The sequence below is a fragment of the Phanerochaete carnosa genome (assembly GCF_000300595.1).
Source record: "Phanerochaete carnosa HHB-10118-sp unplaced genomic scaffold PHACAscaffold_5, whole genome shotgun sequence".
Lineage (NCBI taxonomy): Eukaryota > Fungi > Basidiomycota > Agaricomycetes > Polyporales > Phanerochaetaceae > Phanerochaete > Phanerochaete carnosa.
The window spans coordinates 3,446,304-3,462,630 of record NW_006767632.1 but is presented as its reverse complement, the minus strand read 5'-3'; the positions used below and the strand labels follow the sequence as shown (position 1 = coordinate 3,462,630).

General features: G+C 55.7%; 5 protein-coding genes across 5 annotated transcripts; 4 read left to right on the top strand and 1 right to left on the bottom strand.

The window, feature by feature from the left end:
* Positions 1 to 8: 8 nt before the first annotated feature.
* Positions 9 to 927, top strand: PHACADRAFT_209566 (uncharacterized protein). The gene is made up of 3 exons (XM_007396309.1): positions 9 to 262; positions 314 to 436; positions 499 to 927. Exons 1-3 carry the CDS (start codon positions 21 to 23, stop codon positions 665 to 667), a joined length of 534 nt encoding a protein of 177 aa, XP_007396371.1. The 5' UTR covers positions 9 to 20; the 3' UTR covers positions 668 to 927.
* A 4,619-nt stretch (positions 928 to 5,546) lies between these two features.
* PHACADRAFT_257123 (carbohydrate-binding module family 21 protein) lies at positions 5,547 to 8,502 on the top strand. Its single transcript, XM_007396308.1, has 2 exons — positions 5,547 to 7,524; positions 7,579 to 8,502. Exons 1-2 carry the CDS (start codon positions 5,921 to 5,923, stop codon positions 7,838 to 7,840), a joined length of 1,866 nt encoding a protein of 621 aa, XP_007396370.1. The 5' UTR covers positions 5,547 to 5,920; the 3' UTR covers positions 7,841 to 8,502.
* Positions 8,503 to 8,940: 438 nt separating this feature from the next.
* Positions 8,941 to 9,821, top strand: PHACADRAFT_257122 (uncharacterized protein). Its single transcript, XM_007396307.1, has 3 exons — positions 8,941 to 9,236; positions 9,294 to 9,419; positions 9,525 to 9,821. Exons 1-3 carry the CDS (start codon positions 8,995 to 8,997, stop codon positions 9,691 to 9,693), a joined length of 537 nt encoding a protein of 178 aa, XP_007396369.1. The 5' UTR covers positions 8,941 to 8,994; the 3' UTR covers positions 9,694 to 9,821.
* A 1,209-nt stretch (positions 9,822 to 11,030) lies between these two features.
* PHACADRAFT_257118 (uncharacterized protein) lies at positions 11,031 to 14,359 on the top strand. Its single transcript, XM_007396306.1, has 4 exons — positions 11,031 to 11,246; positions 11,561 to 12,959; positions 13,006 to 13,237; positions 13,294 to 14,359. The coding sequence occupies exons 2-4, from the start codon at positions 11,589 to 11,591 to the stop codon at positions 14,073 to 14,075; spliced, it is 2,385 nt and encodes a 794-aa protein (XP_007396368.1). The 5' UTR covers positions 11,031 to 11,246; positions 11,561 to 11,588; the 3' UTR covers positions 14,076 to 14,359.
* Positions 14,360 to 14,597: 238 nt separating this feature from the next.
* Positions 14,598 to 15,783, bottom strand: PHACADRAFT_257115 (uncharacterized protein). The gene has a single exon (XM_007396305.1). The coding sequence runs from the start codon at positions 15,639 to 15,641 to the stop codon at positions 14,823 to 14,825; it is 819 nt and encodes a 272-aa protein (XP_007396367.1). The 5' UTR covers positions 15,642 to 15,783; the 3' UTR covers positions 14,598 to 14,822.
* Between the last annotated feature and the right edge of the window lie 544 nt (positions 15,784 to 16,327).

Sequence of the window (16,327 nt, the reverse complement as noted above, 5' to 3'; positions counted from 1 at the left end):
TCTCTTTGTTTATTACCACCATGGCCTCTGTACCCTTTCCTCCTCTTGCGCTCGTGCCATATCTCACTCAGATCGCAGCCATCCTGACTGAGCGCAAGCAGAGCGTATGTGTCGCCGAGACTGCTGCAGGCGGGCTTATCTCGGCCTCACTCTTGTCTGTCCCCGGAGCCAGCGCGTACTATGCAGGTGGTTTGACGGTGTATACCCTTGCGTCTCGTACTACGTTCTGTGATTTTACGCCCGATGACTTCGTCAACTACCAGTAAGCAGCGCTCATGAGCTCAGTCCTGAGACCGCCGCTGAAAGGTACAAGGGGTCCCACGCCGGCGATTGTCGAGCGTCTCGCGACGAGTACACGAGCGAAGTTGCAAGCAACGTATGCTATCAGCGAGTCAGGTACCGCTGGACCGACAACGGCGAGGCCAACACAGACTCTGTGAGTTGCCGTTCGCTACGTCATAGCTCTACACAAACTTTAGATCGCTTTCCGCCATGTAGTGGTTACGTCGCACTCGCTATCGCAACTCCAAGCGGGGTCATAAGCAGGGAACTTAAGACCGGGACATCGGATAGGCAGACGAACATGGTCCTCTTCGCGGAGGAGGCGCTGAAGTTCTTCCTTCAAGTGTTGAAGGGGGAGATCGCAGAGCGGAAAATGGCTCTTTAAATTGCAGAGATGCCAGGAACTGACTTACTGGATGACATTTGGATATGCTTCGACTAACCATGCGACTGATAGGTAGTCGTTTGCCCTGTCCCGACTTCATCTGCCTCAGAGTACATGTAATCTTGAGCAGGACGTTGTGCCATTCTATGCAAGGTGGTTGGATTTGGCTATGTCCAGGGAATATGACAACCGTGCGCCTGTGAGACCGCTGCTTGCCTTTCGATAGAAACGATCTCGAAAGGGATGTTTAGCATAAAGATAAGAAATTAAGCAGAGACCTAGACTGCATGATGCTGAGCATGCCGGTAGCTTCGATATGGTAGCAAGGATGTCGATGAAGGTGAGCATGAAGTCGCATCATTTCACCAGGCGCCATATGCGCTTATCATGGACGTTGTGGCGTTTAAATTCTGGCCAGGATCCTCGCGAACAAAATTATAAGATTTGCGCAGTCCGCAGGGATGCCGACATGAGTCCGCTAATTCAATTCTAGACCAGCGAGAAACCTGTACTTCAGTGTTAAATCCATGAAAAATTTATTGCGTGAGGCCGATGAATGCGGCGCCGAGGTAGATGCAAACGGCAGAGCAACATCCGACTCATACCGTTACGGCGACTCCGTTGACACCACTGACTGCGCCTTGCAACATTTGAAACTTGATAAAATATAAGTCTCTCCGCGCTTCTTATTCCTGTCAAACATGGTCATTCACGAGGAGGGATGCGCAATCATCTCCAACAGGCTACGCAGTGCACGCTCCCATTATCGATGAATTCAGCTGATGACTACAGATGCAGAAGGTAATGTTGCCCCTGCTCGTTAGTGTAATAGGTTCGCTCGATGGAAGCCTGAGTTTGAATTTTTTGAGGATTTATGGTCGCCTACATCCTATTCGTTACAAGGCAAAGCTTACCACCGCAAAACTTGGAACGTCTACGCAATCATACTATCTTATGGCTGATTCGCTGCTACCATTGGACACCGAGTAAAACAGGTTTTAGTTTTACCAAGAGCTTTATAATACATCCTAGGATTCATCTATGCCAGGTTACAGCTGGATTAAAGCTCAGACGCCGTGTTACGGTCTCGAACGGGGGATGTGGTTCGGTTCGCTATACCATAACGGCCTAAAGGATGCTATAATTGCATGGGTCCCCCAGCCGTTCCTATCTCACCAGAGCAAGCAGCGTACGTCAATGGGTAGGCCGTCACCGGTGCACGGGTTGCGGATGCACTGATACGCGGGCCAGCACGCGTGCGCGCGTCGCGTAAGGATGAGCGTAACTGTCCGCCGGGCCGCGTTACGCCGCGTCTCACTGGAATTTGCACATGTAGAAGTGTCAGCGAAGTCCAGGGATCGTCAAGGATCGTCGCCGCAGTGCAGATCGCGCTTGAGACATGCCACACCTGCCTTGAGGCATATTTAGTCGCGTGCTCGTCTATTCACATCCGTCAACGCGGTTGCAGCACTGCACGACGCATGGCAGCACATGGTGTACAGACTTACGCTAGTGTTATTTTGAGCAATTTCGCGCTGCGTTCCAGGTTGCTGGGGTGGTTCTTCCGGTCGCAGTCGGTTACGTGGCTTGCGTAGCATGAAATCTGAGATTTGATGACATCAAATCTCACGCTTATCTCCGGCGCTCCTGAATATACGAGATAAGATAAAAGCAGAATTAGATGCCGGAGACTCTAGTGCGGGATAATTGTCGCAAACTGAAGAGCACTAGAGCGAGACGTACGTAAACAGCTGTATCTTCTTCAAGCGATGGCCTTCTTAAAGAGTCCCGTCGACGATAAGCACCTTGTCTCAGCCGTGCCACGCAGGCATCGCTTGTTGAGTGGCACGGCCGAGACAAGCCAACTACGCTTAGAGGTGTCGGGAGGCCGGTCAAGCGCGTACGTACACGGCAGCGTCTTCCAGAGGTTGTATGATAAGTGATTCTGAATGGAGAACCACTGACGTCTGATAAGAGCACCCACCGTGATGTGCCGCCAGCTGTTACGCCATAGCTGGCGGCCGTTGAAGGGAGACGTCTGGCGGCCGAGAACGCACCAGGTTCGACGTAATGTATACTGTACGGCCTGCCGCGCTGTGCATCCTTCGCTCTAGAGGCTTCCAGCGAGGCACAGCGCCTCGGGTCCCATTAGTTGCCAGCGTCGTGAGAAAGTTCGCACTCCACTTGCCCGCGGCAAGCCCAGCGAAGAGCAGCTGCGCCAATCGGCAGAAGAGCACCTGCCCATTCGGTCGAAGGTTCCAGGGTTGTCTGGGTGCCCAGATGCGGTGCCCACAAGCGCAAGAGCACAGCGGCGGTAAGCTTGTTATCTGAATGCAATCTCTATTGGATCTCAGTGGGGATTCAAGATAGGTTGCGATTGGTCGCATTGACATTGTCCTTACGTGTACAGGGGCTGCCGAAGGGAGAGCATCGCCGAGCACCGATCGGTTTTCCGGAAGGCGAGGGCGAGTACGGGCAGGCACGGATGTGCACTGCGCGCGGACTCGCTACTCAGCAAACAGAGACGTCATGGCATGGTTGGCTATGCACTGGCGGTATTCAACAAGGAGCTGCCGTCCCGACTGGCTGATGACCTAAGCTATTCTTGTTCTACGAATTCAAGCGAGGATGCTCACCTCAGCGGTGTCCGGGCTGTTCCGACTATAGAAATTCGCATTCATTGTGGCGTTAGGATGAGAAAAACTGTCGCACGATCTGCCTCCGGGGAACGGCGCAGCTTGCAGTGACTCCTGTGCGACAAGAGGATCAGCAGTGAGCGCTTCTGGAGAGGCAGGTCAGGAGTGACTATTGTGCGGTTCAGGGGTAGGTCGAACTTGCGCCTTCGCCGCCCGATGACAGCAAATTGCGAGGGACGGCCTAAACGCAAGCACCTATGGTGTTAAAGTTTCATTGGGAATCGGGGTCCACAGTGGGGGCAGTACAAGGTTTGCACGTGTAATCATGGCCGCAGTTGAGAGACCAGCCCGTGGTGGGCTCACAAAGTAAGAAGTAAAGCAGAGCGATTGAATGAATAATGCTGCTGAGCTAAGAATGGTGGGTCAGCCGGTGGTCAGCCTCGGAGCGCTCTTAGGAGGCTTTGGGGAGCATCGGACACCTTGCCAGTACTCTATTGCATGTATGTAACAAACGTCAGCTGTGCCATGAGTACTACGGTTTTTGGTGAGTAAACGGCCAGGCTGATAACAAGCATACCATAGCTGGACCGGTGTGTATACAGTGATTGGGGTCTACCCACGTCAGAGCGATACCTAGGAAGTCCAACGTGCCTTCTTGAAGTCAAATATTCGGCATGCACGAGAGAAGGCACTGGTTCTCATGCATGATGGGCTCGGAGGTGAGGATGAATGTCTCGGCGCATTCAAAAGTGACCCATCCGCCAACGTCAAGTGCGCTAGAATACAACACCGGTCCAGGAATAGCGTGGCAAGAGACAGCACACTGGAGATAACATAGAGGAACACAAGTAAGAATGTACCCTCGCAAGCAGGGCGGAGTAGGCGGTGGAGAACGAAGGACAGGGACGGCCGAGAAGGCGACCGGGATTTCCGCAAGGGATGATGGGCACAGCGTCCATCAGCACGACAGCGAATGGACCGGGTGGGAGCTGTCGCACGTTGTTGTCGGGTAGTTGGACCGACAGTAGAAACGCAAACAGTGGAGCAGCAAATTTGCTATTACCGTTCAAACTGCGAGTGTGAGTACAGATGAGATGTCTGGCACGGGTCGGCGTCGAGCGTCGAGCGGCCACAGGAAAACGGAGAGGTCTGCTGGAGGCAGCGTCAGGCTGAGCTGGTCGAGAATGCCGTCGGCGTCGAGACCGGCAAGATCGTTGTCAGGAGGCGGTGACGGCGTCTGGCAGTGCGCCCAGACACGAACTGGTTCGATCGATTGATCGAATTGCCTTATTTAGAGGGTGTACATAGTTTTAGAGACCACCGCTGAGCTTGAATCTAAGATAGATCTAATTCAGGACTGGGATTTTAGACTCCAGCGCCTATGGCTTATCTGGGACCCCGGGCGATAGTCGAAGCTCGCGTTCGCATATCTCAGCTTGGCGCCACCAAGCTTTTTCCTCGTCTCACCAGTTCCTTTTCCTCCAACGTCCACCACCCCCGGCGACGGCGGCGGCGACGAGTGCAGCGTGGTCCCCGACGCTCCCTGTATCGAGGTAGGCTGGTCTGACCCACAGCACCCGTTGTCCGATCGACTGACACATCTCTCCCCTCCTATCTGGTTCAGATTCGTTTCATAGCCGAGAAAGTCTCTCGCATCGCCTCAGCCTCCTCGTTTATCGTCCCTCTTCCTCTTCACTTTTCGCTACAGTTCGTCCTTTTTTCTTCTTCCCTCCTGTCTCGCGGCGTGAGCTCACAATCTCAGCCAGCCGCCGCGGCCAGCCTCCTCCTTCTAGCCCGTCTGGGTCCCGTCCGCCTCTCGCGACACCCCTCCTAGCGGCTCACAGACACGCTCTGTCCTTCTTGTCCCATTGCCTTTGACGACCACACTTTTTTTCGACCTCTATATCTTCAGAATCTTACGACGTCATTCACGACTGTGAGTTATACCATATACGACACTCGGGTCTCGCCCGGTCTGTTAAAGTCTCCACCTCGACATCAGCTAACTCTGTTCCGTGTCTTTCACCTCCAGACCCGGATACTTATGACCACTGTGTGCTCGTATTCAACCACTACGCACTCACCTTACATGGACCACTCTTTCCGTCATGCCAACAGCGCTGGTCAGGCTCTTCCGCACATCCCTAGGAGAACGTCACATACACGCACCCCTTCATGGTCCTCATCCATGACATCGACGTTTACAACTCCCAGCAAGCCAACAATGCCTGCCAAGGTTGTCGTTCAGCCCCCGTCGCCACCTGACGCCTCAGTAGTTCAACAGCAGGTTGCTTCCACATCCACCCCCGGTACGTCTAGCGGAAGTGGTTCGGACACGTATGTGGAGATGGCTTCGCCCAAGCCCCGACGTGCGCGGGGTTACCAACGCGCGCCGATTCCATCCATGGTTCCACCAGAGCGGTCGACCCCTATCCCTGCTGTGCTGGCAGCCAGGGCTGAAGAAACAACGGTACCGTTTCCGACGTTCGATACGACTCCTCGCGCTTCGACCTCGATGTTTGCACCGAAGCCGAGGCCTGGCATCTCGCCGTTGACCACGCTCAATCCGAAGGCGGACATCCTGCCGGCTCGTTCAGTGTCCGTCAACATTTCGTCAATGGGACGGAAAAAGTCGGGCGAACCTTTGAAGTCATCCTTGAAGTCACGCCGTCCGATCGTGCGTGGCGACCTCAGTGTTGTCACCGGTCCTCTCAGCAGCAAGAGCGAGCCGAGCACGCCGACGCATATCAAAAGCGTGCACTTTGACAAACAGCTGGAGCACGTGAAGCTCTTCCTGGCCGAACAGAAGCCTGCAGCTGTCAGCCGCGACGGCAGTCCCACGGACGACACTAGTGGCACGGAAAGCGATTTCCCCGCGTTCATCTACGGAGCAGACGAGGAGAAGAAGGGCAAGTTGCAGATGCAGGTGACTGGGCTGCGCGAGGAGAGTGAGGAAGAGAGGGGGAGGGCGGATGTGAAGCTGGAGAAGCTGGAACTGGGCGAGGACGGCATGAGCGCCACCGGCCACATCCGCGTGCGGAACCTGACATTCGAGAAGTGGGTCGCGGTACGCTTCACCTTCGACTGGTGGCAAACCACGAGCGAGGTTACAGCGCGATACGTGGAGAGCCTGCCCGACGGCGCGTGCGATCGCTTCCAGTTCACGATCCGACTCAACGACATGATGAGCCGGATAGATGAAAAAACGATGCTTCTCGCTGTCAGATACTCGGCTGCAGGTCGAGAGATCTGGGACAACAACTGCGGCGAGAACTACAAGGTTACGTTCTCCTACCAGAAGGTTCTACGAGTACAGCGGAAGAACGCCGCCGACGATGCTGGTAAGGCCGCAGGCATCGCTGATCTCAAGAGCAAGCTCGAAAAGGTGGCATCGGGGGACGAGCCACGCGCTACTGTCGGTGGCTTCTTGGCTTCGCGGACGTCGCGAACGCGCTCGCTGTCGCCGTCCGGCCCGAAATCCGGTAAATCCGAGGACGACGACGACGATGAGAGCTTCACTCTCAAGTCGAACAAGCCGCTTTCGTCTCGCTACGATTTCTCCGCGTCGCTCAAGAGCCCCTGGCGCCGATCGCCCTCAAATGACTCGACGCCCGTTCCCGCAGGCGACCGTTACAGGACGATCACGTATCCGACGACTTTTCCTCAGTTCCCTCGGAGCACGATCTCAGCAGATAAGCGCACGTTTGTCGCTTTGACGCGCGGCTCCCCTCGTATTTTTGACGGAGATGACACTGACGCGCAGTCGAATGTGCGGTCTTACTACGCTGACTCGGATCTTGAAGATACGCCGGTGCCTGCCATAACCCGGAAGCCCGCGCGCAACCACCAGCGTGGATATTTCGACCTGGGTGTCGCACCATCGGCAAGCGGTGTTCGCAGGACGCCACCCGGTTCGCCCTTTGGCCCACTCGCGGGATCTCCCTCGGGTAGCGGACGCAACTCGCCCGTTGGGTCCGAGTCCTCCATTCCAGCGATTGCAACGGACGCTTTCGAGATGCCCAAGATCATCGGAGCCCAGCGCATGTGGCGGGTTCCGAGTGGCGGTAGTGAAGACAGTACGCCCTCGAGCAACGACGACAGCTCGCGTAGCTCGAGCCCGGATGGCAGCCCGTACGAACTTCCGATTGCTCTCCAGCCGGACAGCTTCGCGCACAGCCCGAGCCCTGGTGACAAGGGCAGCTACGACGCGTTCCTCAATCGGTACGTGCACCAGTCTGTCGATGCTTTTATTCTGGATGCTAACTCTAGCAATAGCTTCTGCTTCTACACTGGCTCGGACTCCTTACTCGACGTCCCGTCAGAGCTGCATCGCTCGCATTCTGCATCGAGCGTTGAAGAGTTCTTGTCCACGTCCCCCTACGTCGGTACGGACTACCGCATGGCTACGCCGACGCGGTCGTCGAGCTTCGACGACGTTGTCACCATGAGTGGCTCGGTGACGCCCACTGCTCAAAGCGTCGCTGCGGGCATAATCGCCTCGTCGCCGCCTCAGCCCATGGCTGCGTTCGCTCACTGATTCCGAACTGCGTCTCATGACCTTGGTTGCCGAAAGATAGACGACATTATCGCAATGCCCTAGACTGCCTGCAAGCTCATTCGCGACTTTCATCTGCATACCCTCGCAACGCATCGTCCTCCCGCCCTTGCATACCACCACAGCGCACGAGTCATGACCGCGGAGGAAAAGAGAGAACAGCTCCTCTCCCCATTTTTATCTTCTAGTGTACATATATTTTTTCTCGTCTTGGATTCTCTTATTCTTGATTTATTCCAGATAGGACATTACTCCCAGGCTCTTCGCCGCGGTCGTCTGCATCCCCTGTCTCACCATACACGTAGATGACATGCATCCCATTCTCCACCACGTACAGTCTCTCAATCGTGCAGTCTCTTTTCTTTTCCACGATTTTGCGTCACACACTACCCTTCATCCCCCACCTTTTCAATAGTCTCCTGTCTCTTCTCTCTCTTCTCTCTGTCTGTCTGTCTCGATCTTCACGTGTATGCCGGCCGCGGCGTAGGTCGTGTGTCCCATCTCCGGCATTGTAAAGTACTTAGCTCCCCCTGGTCGACCGGCGCTCAGCAGTGAGTGCGGGTACGATGCGTAATGCTCCCTCGTCATGTCTTTCCCCATCCTACATCTAGACGCAATGATCATGACCTTCATGGATCTATTTCATACACGTGGACAAATGTGCGCTTTGGAGTGTTCAGATTTGTAAACTCAAGCGAAGCTTCAGGGAAGATGGCCGTGTGGGAGCGAACGATCAGACGACGGTATTTAGTCAGAAAGGTGCAATTTGCAGCTTCTCCTCTCACCGAGTCGGACTTGGCAGCGTTCGTGAGAAGAATCATGTAAGCAAGATGTGTCTATCCGACGAACTGTTGCTAAACCTCCCGGTCGGTCACGAAAGGCCTTCCGCATCCTTCGGACTCGGACTGTCGAGAGCGCTGGTGCTTTCCCGTCCGGGCTCACGACATATTCCGACTTTGAGCAGCTGCGTAAAGGCTGCGCGCACGTCATACGCTCGCTTGATAACTCAAAGCTGTCTTGCAAAGCCTGGACCAGCTGCAGGAGTGGGCTTTGTGGCGTCCGGCAACGACCGAACGCGATACATCATCCGTGCTCACTCAGCACGCACGAGCCAACGTCCCTTCGCATCATCCACGATGGCCGCTGCACCTTTCCCGCCGCCGTCTCTCACGCCCTACGTGACCAAGATCGCAGCAATCCTGACGGAGCGCAAACAGAGCGTATGCGTCGCAGAAACAGCGGCCGGCGGCCTCATCTCGGCTGCGCTGCTCTCCGTGCCCGGGGCGAGCGCGTACTACGCCGGGGGCTTGACGGTGTACACCCCCACGTCGCGCATCGCATTCTCTGGCTTCACGCCCGAAGACTTTGCCGACTATCGGTACGCATCGCGTTGTGCTCTCGGCGAATCGTCGCTGACTTGGACCTGCTCGCACAGGGGTCCGACGCCACAGATAGTCGAGCGTCTTGCCGTGCACGCACACAAGACGCTGCAGGCGACGTACGCCCTTGGCGAGTCCGGGATTGCTGGTCCTACTGCTGGTCCAACGCGGACTCGGACGTCGTAAGTGCCTCGCTTCTTTCCTTGCGGCCCTGAGCACGCGTGGGTCTGACCGTGGTTTTATTTCATGTCTTTTCGGGTCTTTTGTTTTCCGTTTCGGCGGTACAGCGGGTATGTCGCACTCGCTGTTGCCACCCAGGACGGAGTGGTGAGCAAGGAGATTGAGACGGGTACGTTTGATAGGCAGACGAACATGGTGCTCTTCACGGAGGAGGCGTTGAAGTTCCTTCTCCAAGTGCTTACGGGAGAGGTTACGGAACAGAAGACTGCTTCATAAACCGGCCTGATGTCACACTCATGAATGACGTCAATACAATCCGCCCAATTGGCAGCCCATGTTTGTTAGAGTGATATCCTGGCTCAGCTTGGTGCAAGCCCACGGGAGCTTCGGCGTCACGGAGGCGAGGTTACGACGGGTTACAGTCGGGCCGTACGGCGCATACGCGACGCGACTCGCGTCCAAATCACGCTAACGCACGCGTCGGTCGGGGAATAAGCGGACGGATGACCTCGTAATCAATATATTCTTAGAATTTTCGAGCATTTTACCCCGCAATATCCGGCATCCATTCTTGCGTGTGTCCGGTGACCTGGACGTACGTTAGCGTACGTTGCAGCGTGACGTGAGTGTGTCCGGAGCTTCATGTGTTGATGTGGTAGGTCAATCTCGTCTAAAGACTCGTACACACGAGCGGAGTGGCTGTTGTCTAGGGAGAAGCTGGCGCTTGGGCACGCCGTAGCAATGCTATAACCTACTGGCACATCTGTTCTGACGATGAACCTTCCCTGAAACAGCGAAGAATCACCGGGAGACAAAGTCCTGTGCAGGGTACCCGCCGCATTAAGCAGTCATGAAGGTCCGTGATCTGGGGTAAGTACAATGGAATGACCCCGTTACTCTGCAATATATACCGGCGGAAGTACCTCTAAAGCTGCAACGGGGCCCTCCCGGTGTGTGATTGGCAGCCTGTATCAAGAGTAAGCTTCTATGCGAACGGTAGATTTAGCTACGAACCGTCTACCACGTTAATACCTTTTACAAGTGCATTAATTACGTGTAGATACTGCAAGAAGTTACGGAGGAAGGTTAGCGGTACCTGAAGAGCTTTCGACTAGTGCCTTCGATGGACGATTCGCGTTTGACCGCCGGTACCGAAGGCCGCTGCTGGGCGATACCGGAGCGCAATATGACACAAGTTATATTATGAATTGCAGTCGACCAGTAGCAGATATACGTGGCTAGCGAAGCTGTCTTCGCAAGTATCCCCTCTCCGGCACAGGTAGCCCGGACGTTGTAAAGCCAATCAAAACGTCGATCCTGCACAAGCACCTAAAGGAGCAGCATTTTCTCAGCGAGACTGAGTAGCTATCATGTAACTGCGAGATTGCTGGCTTGCAAAGAGGTTATACAAATGTACTTTAGCTGTCCCTGCGTCCCTATGGCCTCTGAAGCGATAAGAGAGGACGAAAGCGCTATCGCGCAGCGCGCTGCGTCGTTCCTTGCCGGCGTTTGCCGGAAGTTCGGATGCAAAGGTTTTGCTCCGGCCTGGACGTCGAGCCTGAAGTCATGCACCTTCCGCTCACTTGACTTCACCACGCACGCAGTACCCACCCTCCTTACTCTCCACCACCACCTCCTGCCTGGATATGCCTTGCTAACAACATCGACTTGTTGGCGTCGTCAACCAAATTCCTCTCCTTCACATCCGGTTTCAAGAGCACCTAGTTACAGGCGTCGCTGCGCCTGCGATTGGCTACGTAAGTTGTAGACACCGTTAGCATCTGCGGAATACACGAGAGGCTGCAGTGGGACTAGGTTTCGGTATAAAGGTATGCACCACCTCTTTCCTACCTTTGTACGACCTACCATCCGCCCCGCACACGTCGGGCCCGCGCGAAATAATGTCGCGTAAGTCATGGCGACTCCACAAGTATCTTGCACGTATGTTTGGCTGCGACTTTACCCCCTCGAGGTACCTGAGAGCCATGTCACACGGTGGCCGGCGAAGTGGTGCCAGTGACCAATGGTTCACCTGATGCCGTTCGTAGCGCGGTCCGCACGAACGTTCGCTCATATCTACTCGCTTGCGTGTGCACCTTCTGTGTGTGAACTCGTGTACTTATCCTTCCCGCCTGCACCACAGGATCACTACTCTACGTTTTTTGCTAGCAATGTTGGAAAACTGGAACTTTCATGGCTCGCATTCGCACTTCGCTTCGTCTGCATCGGGGTCTTCGCTAGGGGGACAGTCGCACCTCAGCATACTCTCGAGCCCCTCGTCGATGTCGTCTTCCTTATCCGATGTGCATCCGCCCTCTCAAGCACCGTCCCCATCCCCTTCTTTCTCGAGCGGCAGGAAGACGAATGCGTTTTTTGCATCCCCCTTTTCCGACTTGAGCTCGCCGGAGCCTGTCCCCCCTCCGCCGTTAGCGCGTTCTTCGTCCTTCGTCTCGAGCTCATCACAGCCGTCGACTCGCGAGCGACCTGACGACGACAACGACAGTACCCCGCGCTTGTCGTCTGCGGCGCCACCCAAGGTCGCCGGGTCCCTCATGGACACGTTCTTCAGACCCGCGTCATTCGACTCCCATCCCACGCCCCCGCCAAGCATTCACTCTTTGGGGAGTGCACCCACTTCTCCCGAGGCGTCTCCGCCGTCGTCGCCACGGTCCGGCGCGAAGCACCGGCAGCCGCCGCTCTCGCGAATATTTCCGTCGCGCGCACGCTACACAGCAGTCGACGCTCTACCTTCCCGGCAGACCTCGCTGCGCACACATTCGCCTCTGCCGGATGCACACGCGTTCCCGCCGAACATCCAGTCTAGCGGCCGCCGGCACTTCGTCGACCTGGAGGAAGAGCCTGTCATAAGTACCAGTCCCGAGCGTATGTCTGCGCCGCCACAGCCCCCCGTGCCTGAACCAGAGGAGAAGCCCAGGCCGAAAGCCCTCAACGTGCTGATCCTGCCGTCCGCCGGAGAGTCCAGCCTGCCAACCCCCGTCTCGATTGCGCAGGCGACGCCGCCACCCAGTGGTCCCCCGCCCCCTTTGAAACTCGGCGACATTATCACTGAAATATTTGCGTCCAACGTCGACTCTCACGACGCTGGGGTGCCTGATGGCACACTGAAGCTCGAGCTTCTGCGTACACTCGGCCAAGGCGCGTTCAGCAGCGTCTGGCTTGCGCGCGACGTCAGTGGGCGGATTGGCGGTCTCGAAGTCGTACGCAAGAGCAGCCTAAGACGTAGCCTGAGCAAGAGCTCAGCTCGCAGCAGTGGTAGCATTCGTCGGAAGACGAGATCGCTGAGGAAGAAGCTCGAGGGAGCGGCGCCGCAGGTTCACTTTGATAACGGGGGACGCTTCGGCCATGGTGAACGTCTCGGGAGCGAGGATAGTCAGAGTGGATGGTTCAAGGAGGGGGAACACAGAGGTCGCTCGGAAGGCGAGCAGGGGCGGCTGGTTGCGTTGAAGATGACAGACAGGACGTTGTGCGATAAGGATGATAGGACGCGTGTGAGCTTCATACGTGAAGTTGAAGTACTTAAGGTGTGTATTGCATGCATATATGCGGTTTTGGCTGACAGTTGGCCAGCACATATCTCACCCGTCCATCGTTTCCTACATCCACGCTTTCAGCACTCCCGCATATCACGTCCTTGTGCTGGAGCATATACTTGGCGGCGAGCTCTTTGATCTCGTGTCGACTCCAGAGCTACATGCACAGCTGGATGAGCCTCTGCTTCGACGTATCTTTGGCGAGCTGTGCAGGGCAGTCAGCTGGATGCACGCGGTGGGACTTGTCCACCGTGACATTAAGCTTGAAAGTACGTGCGCTTTGTCCACCTTGTTTTGAGCTGCAGCTGATGATCCGTTTATTCAGATATCATGCTTACCCGTCCTGCATTCTCAGACCCATCGAACGCCTCCGCCCTCATCAAGCTCACCGATTTTGGCCTTTCGAGGTTTATTGATCCTGCAACCCCCCTCCTTACAACGCGATGCGGTTCAGAGTCATACGCGGCTCCGGAGCTTGTCACTGGTCGTCCGTATGATGGGCGTGATACCGACGCATGGGCATGCGGCGTCGTCTTATATGCTCTCGCTACACGGAGATTACCCTTCGACTCTGCAGACACGACACGTGACGACAACATGCGACACGAGGAACGAGCAGCCCTTCCTGGAGGCGAACAGAGGCGAGTCAGGGGCCCACGGAGAGACGAGCGGGCTGAGCGCAAGGCGCTGCTCATGCGCATCGCCAACGGCGAGTACTCCTGGCCCGAAACGTCGCCGATGACCACCGAACCATTGCGTGGGACCGCCCTTGCGCAAAGCGAGGGTATGCGGCGCGTGGTCGGCCGCTTGCTTGTGCGCAACCCGCAAAAGCGCACGCGCCTCGCTCAGTTATGGGGTGACGAGTGGCTCCATGGCGAAGGCGCTCCGCCGGTGCCGTCGCTGCCCGATAGCATGAGTCCGAGCACTGAAGTCACTCCTGTGCATGACAACGTGAGCGTCATTAGCGATGACACGGTATCCGAGGCGTCGCCCGACATCATCGACCCAGAGGAGGAATTTTTGGACGAAGATGAGGACGCCGCAGATGGCGTCCTTGTTGATGAACAAGACATCGGGCCGGACAGCGTTGCTCGGCAAGAACACTGAGGCATACTTCCTTTTACACCCACAACCTCCGACATCTAGACGACTCGCATATCCAGAGCCTTATGTTTTCTCCCTTGTGCATCCTTCCATAACGTTTGCCCACCATTATGCTGTGCTCCCATGTTGTGTTGTCGCTGTTACCCTGTGCATCATCATCATTGTCATCATCATTCCACACATCCTCGCACATACATAGTCATCCATCTTCATCACCCAGCGCCACTGTTTCCCCCTCACCTCTTTGTGTTTGTACTAGCCGTACCTTATTCCGTCGTCTGGATGGGAGAAAAGCCCAAAGGTATCATTATATACCTCCCATCGCTATATTGGTACGTAGGCCCTCTCGAGATTTGTTAGTCTGTTTGCTACAGTAAAGGGTTGTTGTCTCCTGTAATGCTCTTCTTTGTTTGTGGCTTCCTGAGAACACGGATAGTGTAAAGTGGTTCAAGGCGGCCTTCTTGTGTGTAGGTTCAGTTAGAGCTCAATAGATATCACTTGGGTGGATGGTCTTCCGGACGAATAAGCTGTGTGACATCTTACATTGCACTGTGCGCTGTCAGTCAGCGCTGAGCTCGGGTAAATGCAGCGTTTTTTAGGATCCAGAACAAAGTACTAGAGATAATACCGCCCAGGGGCATCGCGAACACGTTACAGGCAAGAAATCTGACGTGCAGCGTTGTCCGCCAAACTACTTCATGACGCTAAAATCATGCCAAGAGCCAGAATACTGTCTTATTGACCAGACTATCACACCGCGCAGATAATCTCGCCGTGCACCATTGTCAACCAGCCATCTTCGTCCGCAGCCCATGCCCTCCAAGTCTGCGCCACCCGTTCGAGGTCCTCTTGGGTGGCGAATCCGTTCTTAATCGCGGTGGGTGCGAAGTTCGATTGCAGAGTCCTGTCAGCCCATAGACCGCCAAGCCAAGCGCGCTCCTCGGGGGTGTGGTAGTTCCAGGTGCCTGCGCTGCACGTCACTCGCGCAGGATCGAACCCGGCCTGCCGCGCCCAGGCGTGCAGCCGGCGACCACAGTCGGGTGTGCCGCCGTTCCCACGTGCGACGCGCAGGTAGAGGTCGAGCCAGTGGTCCATGGCCGCGCTGTCGGGGTACCAGGACGTCGCGCAGAAGTTGACGTCGCGGACGGCGACGATGCCGCCGGGCCGCGTGACGCGGCGCATCTCACGCAGCGCCTGCACGGGGTCTGTGATGTGCTGGAGCACCTGGTGCGCGTGTGTGACGTCGAAGGAGGCATCGGCGAAAGGCAGCGCGTGCACATCGCCTGTCGTGAAGCTGATGTTCTGCACGGCCCGCGCAGCGGCGGATGCGCGTGCGTTTTCGAGGACGCTGGATGCGTAGTCGAGCGCGGTGACGTGACCCTGGGGCACGTAGGTAGCGAGATCAGTGGAGATGGTTCCGGGCCCGCATCCGACGTCGAGGATGGTCATGTCTGGCTTCAGATGCGGGAGAAGATATGCGGCAGAGTTGATTGCTGTACGCGAGCTATGCGAACGCAAGACAGGCTCGCTGTGACCATGGGTGTAGACGGCTTCCTTCGTGGCGGACATATTTCAATATCGGGGGCTACTGGCCTGAGCAACGTGTCACATATGAATGTACAGCAATGGAGGCTATGGCATACCGTATATCGCTATGAGTGAAGAAGTGGAGGTCTCCTGGCGTAAAAGCTGCAGTGGACTCTATATAAATGATGTGAGCCAGTCGAGTCAGACGTCTTTCGGCCGAAGACGACGATAAGGCGCGTCAGTGCCATATGCCATTTGATGCAGATGCATTATTTTCCAGGTGCCGTGAGATTTTATGGCAGTGTGCGTCACGGTGACGAATAGCCGTCTCCGAAACTTACCTTAAATCTCGGCTTTTAACACAATGAGCCCTCTGGCAAAGTGGCAAGGCAGCGACAAATCCAGGAGCGAGACAAAACGCCCAAAGCGCAAAAGCGCTGCGGAAGTAATAAACACCAGAGGTTTTTCAGCTACTTGACAGCCGGCGGAGTGTCTGTTATGCAACTGCTCTTGAGACATTGGAGATGGTGCTTTCGCTATCTGCCGGACGCCACAATGCCCTTTCCCATCACGTGACCTTCCCGTTGCTAGATTGTCATGGCCTATCTGTCGTCGCAACTTGACTGCATTCGCAGCCAACAATCTACCCTACTCGTATGACAAAATTATAACATCGTGAATCAGACCATGCACTGGAACATCCACAATAGCCTGGTTATATAATTGCC